The sequence below is a fragment of the Uranotaenia lowii genome, chromosome 2, assembly GCF_029784155.1.
Source record: "Uranotaenia lowii strain MFRU-FL chromosome 2, ASM2978415v1, whole genome shotgun sequence".
In the NCBI taxonomy this organism is placed as follows: domain Eukaryota; kingdom Metazoa; phylum Arthropoda; class Insecta; order Diptera; family Culicidae; genus Uranotaenia; species Uranotaenia lowii.
In genome coordinates, this window is record NC_073692.1 from 54274886 (window position 1) to 54289955 (window position 15070).

Sequence of the window (15070 nt, forward strand, 5' to 3'; positions counted from 1 at the left end):
ATCTGAGATCCACGATCTGAGATCCAAGATTTGAGATCAAAGAACTGTGATCCAAGATCTGAGATCCAAGATCTGCGATCCACGATCTGCGATCCACGATCTGAGATCCAAGATCTGAGATCCAAGTTCTGAGATCAAAGATCTGAGATCCACGATCTGAGATCCAAGTTCTGAGATCAAAGATCTGAGATCCACGATCTGAGATCCAAGATCTGAGATCCAAGATCTGAGATCCAAGATCTGAGATCCAGGATCTGAGATCCACGATCTGAGATCCAAGATCTGAGATCCAAGATCTGAGATCCAAGATCTGGGATCCAAGATCTGAGATCCAAGATCTGAGATTCAAGTCATTTTTTTTCGTAAAGATCCATAAAATATGAGGTTTTAGTTTTGAGATCTGAGCTCTGTGCAAGATCTTAGATCTGAGTCCCAGATCTGAGATCCAAGATCTAGAATTCAAGTTTTTCCTTATTTTTGTTAATTCGAACCCGAAATTTTTGTACCAGAAACATCCTTAGTGCTGAGTTTGGTAGCTCTGAGGTGGTCTAGCAGATGGCTGGCACGACTCTGGTAACCCAGGGGTACTGGGTTCGATTCGGTATCAGCAAGAAAAACTTTTGGGTTCGAATCCCATTCAAAAATTATCGAACACGGAGTTGAAATTTCCCCCAGTCTACGGTACTTTTTGATTCAAATTATATTATTCAATTCAAATGTAATTGCGCCATTTCTGATAAGAAAACTAAATCAATTTCTTCTCCTTGTTACCCATCTTAAGAGGGTAGATTGAGACTTCGCCCGGGTAGGTAACATTTTAAAAGGATATCAATCTGGCTGGACATCAAAGGCAAAAGCTGTAAAGTACCTTACATAAACTAATTTTCAATTCGCAAAAGGTCACTCACCCGACTGCAGGGAGCTGAGCGATCCTGCCGTGCTGCCACCGCCCTCGTAGGCGTAGTTCCGCAAATCGTCGAAAGGTGGCGCATTCGGATCGCTGTCCGCCCGCTTCTTGTGCTCCTCGATGAACATTCCCACGTTGGGTTCATGGCCAGGACCCATCGTCATTACCGGATCTGCGTTTGCGTTGCGATGTCATCCGGAAGGGTTGATGGAATTTTGAAGGGATGTAAAAGAACAGAGAGAAAAACAAGAGAAGAGATTCCATCAGTCATAGATAGGAGATGGCTTTCCGGCCCATCGTTCCCGTTGATGGATTGGAATCCCGGAAAGGAATCTTTTGGTCCGATGCATTAATCCATCCTTTTCCCTTTTCCACGAGCCTAAAATATTCTCACTAGGGTGGCAATGCATGGAAAAATTTCAGCATAGAATTTTAAAACCGACCAGAAATATTTTGTTGATAGGCCAAAAAAATTACCTGAAAAAAATGTACTCCACAGAATGACAAAAATGACAAAAATGACAAAAATGACAAAAATGACAAAAATGACAAAAATGACAAAAATGACAAAAATGACAAAAATGACAAAAATGACAAAAATGACAAAAATGACAAAAATGACAAAAATGACAAAAATGACAAAAATGACAAAAATGACAAAAATGACGAAAATGACAAAAATGACAAAAATGACAAAAATGACAAAAATGACAAAAATGACAAAAATGACAAAAATGACAAAAATGACAAAAATGACAAAAATGACAAAAATGACGAAAATGACAAAAATGACAAAAATGACAAAAATGACAAAAATGACAAAAATGACAAAAATGACAAAAATGACAAAAATGACAAAAATGACAAAAATGACAAAAATGACAAAAATGACAAAAATGACAAAAATGACAAAAATGACAAAAATGACAAAAATGACAAAAATGACAAAAATGACAAAAATGACAAAAATGGCAAAAATGACAAAAATGACAAAAATGACAAAAATGACAAAAATGACAAAAATGACAAAAATGATAAAAAATGGCAAAAATGGCAAAATTACAAAAATTACAAAAATGGCGAAATGACAAAAATGACAAAAACGACAGTAGTTTTAGAAAAATTTAGAAAATGTTTGAAAATTAAAAATAAATTTTCGAGAATTTCTATTCATTTCAAATATTTAAAAAAAAAAAATAGAAAAAACTCATTATCACTCATTAAATTGCAAAAATATTCAGAAAACATTAAGAAAACATGAGAAAAAGTATTAAAATGAAAAAAATTAACACTTATTATAAATTTTAGTTTGGATAAAAAAAGAAATTTATTAAATTTAAAGAAAATAATAATTTCTTAAAGAATCGGAAAAGAAGATAGAAGAAAGTCTAGAAAAGTTAAACAATAAAAAAAATCATAAAATATGAAGGAAGTTTAAAAAAAAATGAAAGAATTGAATAAATTAAGAAAAATAAGGAAATTTCAAAAAAACTAAGGGAAAATTTAAAAATATTTAAAAAATAGAATATTTAGATTGGTGAAATTTTAGAAGATATTCAAAAATTTTTGCGAAAAAGGCTTTATTTTTATATTTATTGAGAATTTATAAACATGAAAAGTCGAGTAGGAAAAAAACAGAAGATGGGTAATGAAAAAAACTTGGTCAGATAAAGAAAAATGGAGAATCACACAAGGTTACAAAATTTAAATTTTTCGGAGGTGAAAAAAACTCCATGGCAAATTTTGACTTATTTCTGGGTGCTGATCCCAAATATGCAATCAGTTTTTTCGGACAGCTCTTGTTTTCAAGATAACTTTGGAAAAAAGGTAAAAATTCATTTCATCAATTTGAGCAGTTTATTGGTAAAAGTGTAGAAAATTACAATGATGCAGTAATTAAAGGTTTTAACACAATGATCAACTTTCTTGAAGACCGCGAGCAACTTTGATTTTTAAGAATAAAGTGATTGAAGTTTTCTTTCGATTTTTTTTCTTTATTATGCAAGAAAAAAAAATGAAGAAAAATCTAGATAATTTAAGAGAATGTAAGAAAAGTGAAGAACAATAGTGAAAGAAATGGAGAAAATTTCAGCAAGATAAAGAAATATTAAGCAAAATAATTGAAATTTAAGAAAGTCCAGGAAATTTAGGATAAACGAACAAAAGTGAAAAAAAAATTTAAAATTACTAAGAAAAGTGCAAAAAATACCAACGAAGAAAGAAAATGAAGACAAATTTGAAAAAAGGGGATAAAACATTGATTAAATTGAATTTAATTTTGAAAAAAAATTCGAAGAAAAATTAAAAGAGTGAACAAAAACGAAAAAAAATAACCCTTCGTTTCATAAAGTAAAAATTTGCAACAATTAATGTATGAAAAAAGTGAAAATTCATATTCTATTTTAATTTCTTTTCTTGATGTACTCCTCATTTTTAACTGTTAAACATAATTTTTAAGGAGAAATAAAAAATCATAAAATGAAAAGTTAAAGACGATTCAAATAATATGAAGCAAAAAAAAAACATCAAGAAATTAAAAAAAAAATGAAGAAAAAATGAGTAAAGTTGAGAAATATAAATAAAATTAGTAGATCTGAGGAAAATAATTTTTTTTGAAGAAAATAAAGAAAAAAATGAAAAAAGAAGAAAAATGATTGATAACGAAATAAAATAAACTCAAAAGCAGGAAAACTACGAAAAACCATGAAAATTAAAATATTTGATGGCGATGAAGAAAAAGAAGAAAAATCCAAAAGTGACATACAGTACGCGACAAAATATAGTACTCACTTGCTATCAGCATTTCAAAATCTCTGTATCTTTTTTCACATAAGGAATATCAATTCAAAACATACTGATGAATTGTATAATTTTTGTACACTAACGGCTGATGAAAAAAATTTAAAAAAGAATTAAATACGATCTTCACAATACAATTAGTCAAAATCAGTTTTCGATTGGACAAATTAGAGTACGCACTCTTAATCATCTTAACAGATCGCTTTTTCTCTGCTAAGAAAACTGTTCCGTCTTCTTATAAACCAAAATGGATTAAATTTTCTGCAAATCCCACGAAACTAAGGGTTTTATTATTTGTTGATACTTTTGAAAGCACGATTCATTCCGGTAAGATGATGAAAAAGCTGGTTTCCTTAGATATTCGTAAACTTCAAGTTTAAAATAAAAAAAAATTGCTTGAAAATATGTTTAAATGAATCAGGAGATTGAATCAGAAGCCAAAGGCTAGAAACCTTAGTAGTTCCGCACGATAGAGGAAGTTAGCGGAAGTCTGCAATCAGAAATAACTGTTGAATTCCTCGAGAAGTGGCTAAGCACTACAACTATTTTGAATATTTTTTTTTAATTTTTTTTTTCAAAATGCTAACTTTAGAGTCTGCTGTCATTACATATATTTTTTTTTCAAAAATTATCGATGTCTGGAACAAGCAAAGCACCTCACACTTCAGTTTACTATGCGTGTTTTGACGTCTTTTGAATGTTCTTTATTCGAAAGTTTCTTGTCAGAGTTATCTCATACTCGTGCTCGTTTTTTGAGGCCTGAGATCTCAGACTTAATGTGATGACTTCAGATAACCTGTTTCTAGAATTTTATGAACTTTGCAATGTATTTTGAACGAATTTGAGGTGTTAGGGATGTCTGAAATGAACATTAACCGTAATTCTATACTGAATGCAAAGAAATCAAATTTGTCGAACATCGAACCAACGGTCTTCGTTGGTCAAATCCATTCAATTTATTCAATTTTTGTTTCTTTTTGCTCATAAAATGTTCAAAAAGATTACATTCAGTATTTTTAAGAATCATTCAGACGATAGAAACATAGATTTTTAGCCATTTCTCGAGGAATTCAACAGTTTCTGATCCTTTGTTGTGCTTAATTACTACGGTTTTAAGCCTTTTGCTTTTAATTCGTTCTCTTGGTTAATTTTGATTTTTTCAAGCAATTTTGTCTTAAAAATAAAAACATTTCTGGCAGTTTTTAACTTGAACTTTACGAATTTCTACGGAAAACAGTTATTTCACCATCTTATCGGATTTAATAGTTCTCTAGACAGAATAAACAAAAAAACCCTTAATTTCGAAGGAGTTTGCACGAAATTAGAAGACGGAACAGTTTTCTCAACAGAGAAAAAGCGATCTGTTAGGGTTATTAAGAGTGTGTATATTATTTTGTCCATTCGAAATTTGAACTTGACTACAATTACGTTCAAGTGTAAGGAACGTATTGAATTTTTCGACAATTTTTTTCTCACCCGTCTTTAGGGTGTCAAAAATATTACAATCCACCACAATATTTCGAATTGATATTCCTCATGTGAAAAAAGATACCGTGCTTTGAACATTTTGATAGCAAATGCGTATTTTGTTTTGTCATGTACTGTATATAACAGAAATGAAAAATGTTATATTTTTGTTTTTTTTTCGTCATTTAATCATTTTGAGTTCTGAAAATATAATTTTAGTCAATTTTCTGCTTTTGCTCTTCAAGTCATTCATGTTTAAAGCCCTGTTTTATGAGAATTTTAAAAATTGCAAAAAGATTCAAGTTGCAATGTCCTACTTAAATCGTGTTTTCACAATATTTTTCGTTTTATTAATCATTCAAAGACCACCTTAGTGAATAATAAAAAAGCTATGCGCTAATGAAAAAATCACTTAAAGATGCCATGATTATTGTGGTTTAAAGTAGAGCTTTTCATTTTGAAACCAATTACTAAACATTCCATATACAGCAAGCAAGTTAAGTTTGCTCATTAGTCGAAGCTTAATAAAATTTTATCATCGCTTATAAGATTTTTGATTAACTTTTTTTGTAATACATACAATGATAGCTATAGAGGAGATGAATACAATAAAACAAGCTTTGAAGAAAATACTAAGGATAGTTTGAGTAATTTCCCTATAAGTGAGTTAAAAATCTAACTTTTAAACGTTTGTTTTCGACAGACTTATAAAAAATACACTTTTATGAATTTTCGTCTAAACGTCAAAATTCTGAAACATTCATCTTTAGAAATGCAGCGTAAAGCATGGAATCAGGCTTTTATTCATAAGTTTATCCTGATGATTAGAAATGAAAAAAATCTTCAAAATAGTTGAAAGTATTTTTGTTGACTTTTTTTTTCAAAAAATAGATAAAATGCATGAAAATAGAAGAACATATCAGATTGAGTTATTTTTAAGTGTTTCCGCAAAAACTAAAAAAGATTAATGTTTAAGAAAGTTTACGTTTTAGACAAACTTTAATGAGTTGTTATTAAACAAATTTGTCGAGGACAAAAAAGGGGTCAGACCATATCGTTTTAGAAGGTATTTTGTTTTTACTTATAGGAGGTTTACTCCAAACAATCCTTAGCTACTGAAAAACTTATTCTAAGAATCCAGATTGATAAAATATAATCAAGGACAGAAAAAGCAATAATCATGTTTAGGACTTCTCTACAACGGTTTGTCCGAAAATCCTCTATTTTTAAAAAATAGCACTAGATTTCGACGTTTGATGCACTCTTATTTAAATCGTTTATCATCAAAATAAAATTATCTATTTTCGGATTCCCTTTTATCGTCTCTATGGTGGTTTTTAAGATTCAAAACAGGAAATTCTAAGCGCTTTAAGAGATGTCAGATTGAGGTGAAATTTTGTTCAGGTTAGCTGTTTGGGCCAATCAACAAAACAATTTTTTTCGGTTTTTTCAAAATTAGACATGGCCATGCTGGCCGATACTTACACATCAGGGGTGGCATTTTGCACTGCGTCAGCTCCGGCATCGGACCGATCGGAATCTGCAGCGGGGTAATGTCGTAGGCCGTCATGTCATCCTCGCCGCCGCCCTCGTCGTCGTAGTTGATGATGTTCTCCCGGACGTCGTCATCCGGGCCCGGATATTTGATCAGGGCCTCCCGGCGTCGATTGTACACCACAAACACCAGAACCAGGACTGTCGTTTTCCAAATTTTGAAAATGGAGCAACAGGAACACCGATTTTTTTTCCCGGTATAAACACGACAGGTGTGTGTGGGTGGTCAACCGCAAACAGCAACATCGTCAGCAGCAACAAAGAAGAATTTTCCAAGTTCCCAGGTTTTTCGTTGAAGCAGCAAATGGGACGGAAAAGTGAACAATGACCAGAAAAGAAGATTAGTTCAAGTTCGGCTCTCTGTTTCAAAAGCATTAAAGATTCAACGTGTTTTTCGGAAGCTTTTTCCACCTGGATGGTTTTGGTTTGTGTTTTTCATTCCAGGAAAAACGCTTTCAGGCCTTTTGATACTGATGGGCCCATTCTGAAGTTGAAAGTCGCCTTGCCATTCGTCTTAAAGTGAGGAACCTGCGAAGCAATGGCACAATTTTCGCTCCAAGTGGAAAAAAGCATTCCGAAGTAATCCAAAGCGTTCTTTTCACTACCGGCGGGCGAGAAGAACGCAATCAGCACTGAAAACTATAAGCTAGATTGCATTTTTAATCTTTCGTGATAAGTGTCTTGAGAAACATGGCTACGCTATTAGGTTCGTGCAACTATTGAGTAACGAGTGCTGACAAAGATAACAATGGAAATTTAAATAATTTAAATGGAATATATACACACTGTTTAAGGGGTCGTACGAGAATGTATACTGAATGAGAAAAATTTTGCTAATAAGTATCGTTATTAAACAATTTACTTAACCTTATTTTCTGTTTATTTGGATAAATTTACGAAGTAGTTTCAGTTTTTAAAGCTTTTTTTATTGATGATTTGGGGTTTAAACCCCCCCATGAGGATCCAAAACAGTAAGCAAGGTATTCTACTCTACACTGTAACCTCCTACTCGGTTACAACCTGCATTTTATGCATTTCGGTGGCAGTTTTGCCCTGAAAATGATAAAATGTAGATAAATGTACATATTCACGCAGTAAAATTTTGATTTATATAACTTTTAGTTAATCTTTTATTTAGTTGGGCATTCGAGTTTATTTGTTTTGGAAAATAGGAATTTAGCAGGTATTTTCTCAGTGTAGCAGAGTAGGTAGACTCAACTGCTGTAACCTCATTTAGCCGAGACACCATCTGAGATTGGCTGGAGTCCTGAGCTAGCCGAAGGCCTAGTTTCAACACTCATAATTTTAAATTTAGAGCCAAATTATGATAATAGAGTAAGGTTAAAGTAACAATCTAGGCTAAAAACTTATGCCAAAACCTCAAAAATCCATCCCAAGCCCAAAATACTGCTACACTTTTTCAAAACTTTCTCACTTGTTCATCGAAAGTCAGGTCTGAATATTAAATTTTGAATTTAAATCCATTTCGGAGGTTCTGATTCCATAGTTCCTATAACCAAAATTGTATTCCTATTCTCGTATTTTGGATTCTGTATCCAAGTCAGAATTCTTGATTTTCAGTTCAAAGAATCTTAAAAAATTATAAATAAACCGCTTTGAAACCCTGGTTCAAATTTGTTCTACCATTTCATATCAAATTTAAATCATGTTTTTCGAGATCATATGCATTTTCAATATTTTCATTAAAGTTTCCAAATATGAAAAAAGAGAAATTAAGTTTTATTTTCAAATTCAAAGTTCTTAAACTTAACTCTTACACAAAATTAAAAAACTCAAAGCTTCGAAATGGCAATCCAAAATTGAAAAGTGTGATGTAGATATTTGTAAATTTATATCATTATACTGATTCACAATACAAATAAAAATAAACTATTTAAATAGTGAAGTTTGAACCTGAACTACAGAATTTAAATAATAGGTTAATGAATGAGGGTTCTAAAAATCGGTTCATAAAATTCTAATCTGGAATAAAATTTGGAAATCTTATTTTTTGCTCAGAAATCTTAGGGAAACTCGGATACAGCTTCAAAGCGCAATTTTTTATTTTAGGTTCAGAATTTAGATTCAGAATACTGATTCAAAATTCAGAAAAAGGTTTAACTTATAAATAAGTTTTACAATCAACATAAATTGTTGAGGAATTCAAGAGATCATAAACTAAACACATTACGGACCAATTACAAGATATCTCGTTTTTTTCGCTTGCCCACAGAGTGCTACACTTTGAAGTATAACTCAAAGGACCGAATTTGAGTGTTAAATTTTATTCGACAAAATTTAAAACAACATTTGCCGTAGCTAAAAAATGCTAAATTTGTTAAATTTAATCCAAGGGTTTCTGAGATATAGAATGCCGAATTTAGGTATTTCTAATCATAGATTTCTTCCTGGTCCCTAATAAATATTGCTTGTTTATTCAATTTCCAGAATCCAATTTTTAAACCGAATTTGTTTGTGAACACAATTCCATTGAAAATCACATATAAAAGGTAGAATTTTAGTTCTTTGTTTTATCTGAAAAATCTACATTTTGTTTATCTACAGGATTTTTATTATCGAATTAATTCTTTATGAAAAATATTTGCTGTTAAAGAAACATCTTTACCCACAAAATCTGAACAAAATTCTAAATTTTCCCAGCGTACTGTTAAACGGTGCTAACACAAAATTCGCCATTTTATGTTTCAGGAATCAATAATTAAATTCAAATTGCTAGTTTAATATAGATATTTGAGTAACGGGAAGTGGTGTGTTGAATTTTGTAGAATGAGGTATTTATTATTCGATTCATAACGTTTGAATTACGCTTTTTAATTGAGCATGCTAGCGGCAAGCGTTTAAGCCGCCGCTCGTGGCCTAGAGGATAGCCTTCAAGTCTTCTAAGACAGGGGGTATGAGATCGAATCCCGGTCACGGCATACATAGTACACTTTCGGTGGGTTGGTGGTTTTAGCATTTGTAAGATGTACACTTAGAGTTAAGAAAAAAGGAATCTCTTCGAGGAAACATCATGTTTCATTGAGATCCTGTATGTGTTTGTGTTCGTTTTTTTTTTAAAAGCGATAAATCGCAATGTGTTTATATTGCAGTTTTTTTTTCAAAACCAAACGTCAAACTTAAATCATTAATTTGGTTCAAGTTTGCATCAAGGGAATTTGATCCGAAAATATGATAATTTTTACCTCTTACCTTTATTTTTTTTGAAAATTTTATCTACTGTTATCAAAGGTTAAAATATTTGAATTTGCGAAACACTCTGAAAGATTGGGCTGGTTATATATGAGTATAGAATAAATTTTTTTAAAGAAAAGGGAGACTCTCCTAAAAAAGCGTATTTTTTGCACAAATCAACTAGTTATATCTACCAGACTCTTAAACAAATTCGATTTTAACCATAAATGAAAGCGAATTTAGCTCACGTTTTAGGTTTAGGACCAATCTTCTTAAATTACAATTTATTATGAAAACTTTTAATGTCAAAGTTCTTAAAAATTAATAATCTTATAGTTACATACATATTTCTTTTGTTTTTCTGAATTGTGGGGCAAAAAATCATAGGTAAAAATCAGCCACCAAACCACCAAACCCCTCCCGATTGTCGGTTCTTCCTACGGCCTTGGTAATGGGTATCTACCTCTAAAGACTTTAATAAAAACGCAATCAAAAATGAATATTTGTGTCATGAAGTATTTGTTAATGTTGACGAACAAAGAATCTGGAAATTGTTACTGCCTTTTACAAAATATAAGTTATTCGCCTCATACTTCTTTTTTTTTTGCAGATCAGTTTTCTAAAATACAATAGTTTTCAAATTTTAGGTTTTAACATTTTGCAATTTTTAAATATTCCTGCATGAGTTTCATTTCTATGTCCCCCTGCCTCAGAGTATCGTGCAATGATGTCCAACATCGAAACATCAAATGTCAAGTCAAAATTGTCAAAATTGTCAAAATTGTCAAAATTGTCAAAATTGTCAAAATTGTCAAAATTGTCAAAATTGTCAAAATTGTCAAAATTGCCAAAATTGTCAAAATTGTCAAAATTGTCAAAATTGTCAAAATTGTCAAAATTGTCAAAATTGTCAAAATTGTCAAAATTGTCAAAATTGTCAAAATTGTCAAAATTGTCAAAATTGTCAAAATTGTCAAAATTGTCAAAATTGTCAAAATTGTCAAAATTGTCAAAATTGTCAAAATTGTCAAAATTGTCAAAATTGTCAAAATTGTCAAAATTGTCAAAATTGTCAAAATTGTCAAAATTGTCAAAATTGTCAAAATTGTCAAAATTGTCAAAATTGTCAAAATTGTCAAAATTGTCAAAATTGTCAAAATTGTCAAAATTGTCAAAATTGTCAAAATTGTCAAAATTTTCAAAATTGTCAAAATTGTCAAAATTGTCAAAATTGTCAAAATTGTCAAAATTGTCAAAATTGTCAAAATTGTCAAAATTGTCAAAATTGTCAAAATTGTCAAAATTGTCAAAATTGTCAAAATTGTCAAAATTGTCAAAATTGTCAAAATTGTCAAAATTGTCAAAATTGTCAAAATTGTCAAAATTGTCAAAATTGTCAAAATTGTCAAAATTGTCAAAATTGTCAAAATTGTCAAAATTGTCAAAATTGTCAAAATTGTCAAAATTGTCAAAATTGTCAAAATTGTCAAAATTGTCAAAATTGTCAAAATTGTCAAAATTGTCAAAATTGTCAAAATTGTCAAAATTGTCAAAATTGTCAAAATTGTCAAAATTGTCAAAATTGTCAAAATTGTCAAAATTGACAAAATTGACAAAATTGTCAAAATGGTCAAAATTGTCAAAATTGTCAAAATTGTCAAAATTGTCAAAATTGTCAAAATTGTGAAAATTGTCAAAATTGTGAAAATTTTCAAAATTGTCAAAATTGTCAAAATTGTCAAAATTGTCAAAATTGTCAAAATTGTCAAAATTGTCAAAATTGTCAAAATTGTCAAAATTGTCAAAATTGTCAAAATTGTCAAAATAGTCAAAATAGTCAAAATAGTCAAAATTGTCAAAATTTGTCAAAATTGTCAAAATTGTCAAAATTGTCAAAATTGTCAAAATTGTTAAAATTGTCAAAATTGTCAAAATTGTCAAAATTGTCAAAATTTGTTAAAACTTTTAAAAATAGTCAAAATAGTCAAAATTGTCAAAATTGTCAAAATTGTCAAAATTGTCAAAATTGTCAAAATTGTCAAAATTGTCAAAATTGTCAAAATTGTCAAAATTGTCAAAATTGTCAAAATTGTCAAAATTGTCAAAATTGTCAAAATTGTCAAAATTGTCAAAATTGTCAAAATTGTCAAAATTGTCAAAATTGTCAAAATTGTCAAAATTGTCAAAATTGTCAAAATTGTCAAAATTGTCAAAATTGTCAAAATTGTCAAAATTGTCAAAATTGTCAAAATTGTCAAAATTGTCAAAATTGTCAAAATTGTCAAAATTGTCAAAATTGTCAAAATTGTCAAAATTGTCAAGATTGTCAAAATTGTCAAAATTGCCAAAATTGTCAAATTGTCAAAATCGTCAAAATCGTCAAAATTGTCAAAATTGTCAAAATTGTCAAAATTGTCAAAATTGTCAAAATTGTCAAAATTGTCAAAATTGTCAAAATTGTCAAAATTGTCAAAATTGTCAAAATTGTCAAAATTGTCAAAATTGTCAAAATTGTCAAAATTGTCAAAATTGTCAAAATTGTCAAAATTGTCAAAATTGTCAAAATTGTCAAAATTGTCAAAATTGTCAAAATTGTCAAAATTGTCAAAATTGTCAAAATTGTCAAAATTGTCAAAATTGTCAAAATTGTCAAAATTGTCAAAATTGTCAAAATTGTCAAAATTGTCAAAATTGTCAAAATTGTCAAAATTGTCAAAATTGTCAAAATTGTCAAAATTGTCAAAATTGTCAAAATTGTCAAAATTGTCAAAATTGTCAAAAATGTCAAAATTGTCAAAATTGTCAAAATTGTCAAAATTGTCAAAATTGTCAAAATTGTCAAAATTGTAGAAATTGTCAAAATGGTCAAAATTGTCAAAATTGTCAAAATTGTCAAAATTGTCAAAATTGTCAAAATTGTCAAAATTGTCAAAATTAACAATATTGTTAAAAAAATGGCAGGCCAGTCTTTAAAAAAATTTAATTCGTGTTAGTGGCAGTCAACTTCCAAATCAAGCAGGTCCGTTTTTTATTTTAGCTCTCTTACTTTCACCGTCACCGCAATATAATTTCAAAAACAAATTCACGATGATTTCTTCCACTTTAAAATCAACTTAAAAATACCTGCTATAGAATTTATAGATCAAAATGCAATAAAGAGCCGTAAAAATTTTTTTAGACGATTTGAAGTCGTTGTCGTGGAAAGCCGAAATCAAATTGTGCATTCGAGATACACTCTATTGTATTGTTGTATCAATCCAATCAACAATCTGAAACAGATTCGGCTTCTTTAAATTCGCCTTCGGGCCGGGCCAAGTGAGCTTCCTTTTCCATTCAATGAAATCCATATTTTGCGCAATTGAAACCAGTCAGTCCCACTGGTTTTCTTTGGCACAATTGTGTGTGTATACCTCCTTGCTGTGATAATAGAAAACAGAAACCCCCGGAAAAAGGCCGTTGATAATAGGAATTCTATGCATACTTCCGCTGCACTGAACTTTTCCAACAATGGAACTTTTAGGGCTTATTGGATTGAAAAGAAAACCCACCCTGTTGAACTGAAGTGTGCAGACAGCTAGCAGCTGCCTTGGTGCCTAGAATAGTGGAGTCGTCGCCACTTTTTTGTCAGTTGCATTTCATCCCCCCTTTCCTCTTGGGATTCTGGCAAGAAGGTGGAAGCCCGAGATGGGAATTTCCGCCCGAAGAAAGAAGCGCTCGAATATGACAACCATGTGAATGGAACGCAACTCGAGACATCCCTAGCTACTCCAACTAGTGGTGCTTCCTGCAAAAACCCGGCATTGAGCCAATTTTGAGTTGAAAATACATATGGCAGTCCACCGACGACAACGGAAGGGTGCAAAATTATGCTTATTTGAGTGAAACGGGCTCTAGAGGGACGGGTAATATGCGGATGATTTCCCGAACCGAATCCAATGCCGGAACTTTTCTAACGCAAAAGCAGTTGGGTTTCGAGTCCCTGGTCTGGAGTAGCTCCGCCAAATTGATGGAGGTTTCCAATATTTGACGTCGAAATGAAATTGGAAACTTGAGCGCGGCAAACAGACACAGGGAGTAGTGGTTTTATCTGCTGCTGTTCCCATATGGCTAATGTGGTCTTTTTGAAGCAGCCAGCCGGGAATATTGCCTGGGAAGTTGCTCGGGAATTCTTGTTGATGTGGTATTTGCTCAACAGAAATCCATCGCTTTCCGACAGGGGCTCCAGCTGAGGAGTTATTGAGTGATAACAAAAGCCTGCGCTCCCAAAAAGCTTCATTCCGAATGATGGTGGCTCCGGATGGATTTTTGGCGCCAATAGAGCTAGCAAATATTTAATCAAAATCTATCGCTTGTACGCTCGTATTTGACCTGCTTCGTTGCGGGTTGATTATTTGGTTTTTAGCTTTCCATTTTCGGTCTAGCAGCTGGAAGTTCCTTACTCGGCAGAAAATAACGCGGAAACCAAAAAAAATTTGGACAAAAAAGTTGAAATTTCCAACTCTTTCGATGTCCTTCTTAACATCGGTGTTGAGAAAATATTCATATTCAATTCTGATAGGAGTAATAAGAAACCTCATTCTTCTTCTTATAGGGTAAATGATCTTGAGCGGAACTAGTCGAAATCTGATCTTGAGCGGAACCATTTACTTTTCCAAAGATCTAGACAATGATTGTTTATTAATCTTATCGAAATGCTGAAAAAACACTTTTTCAAGATCTTTTCATACAAACATTGTCATTTTTGCTAAAATTTATGAAATGAAATAATGTTAATAGAAATTTTGAAAACATACGCCTTTCTGCTGCAATTTTCACCAATCTATGCTGACTTTGAACGTCAATTTATGTAACCCTTGACCGTTATGAACTGATTCTTGAATACTAAAATGGTAGAAAAACTCATAAAAAAGCATTATGCGGGTTTTTGTTACAAGTTTTCCATCAAAATATCAATCAATCGTGTAGTTTTTAAAAGTAAAATATGATCTTAAGTGGAACTATCTTTGATCTTGAGCGGAACTACTAGCTTCCAAAATACACTGCCAGGTGCGCTGCCTTATGCCTTATATCTTACACGCAGTTTTTACCCCTGCATGTATGCAGCATCTTTGTATTTTCCTTATTATATCATCATCAGAATCTGTGTCACAG

General features: G+C 31.3%; 2 protein-coding genes across 4 annotated transcripts in view; both read right to left on the minus strand.

The window, feature by feature from the left end:
• The window catches only part of LOC129743935 (neural-cadherin), an 833438-nt gene that overhangs the window by 141122 nt on the left and 677246 nt on the right, over positions 1-15070 (minus strand). The gene's annotated exons all lie outside the window — the stretch shown is intronic.
• Positions 1-15070, minus strand: part of LOC129743936 (neural-cadherin-like) — a 30187-nt gene that overhangs the window by 3025 nt on the left and 12092 nt on the right. The window contains exons 2-3 of the mRNA XM_055736180.1: positions 6659-6868; positions 909-1079 (exon numbers count right to left, since the gene is read on the minus strand). Coding sequence (XP_055592155.1) covers positions 909-1079; positions 6659-6868 — 381 coding nt within the window. The remainder of the gene's footprint in view (positions 1-908; positions 1080-6658; positions 6869-15070) is intronic.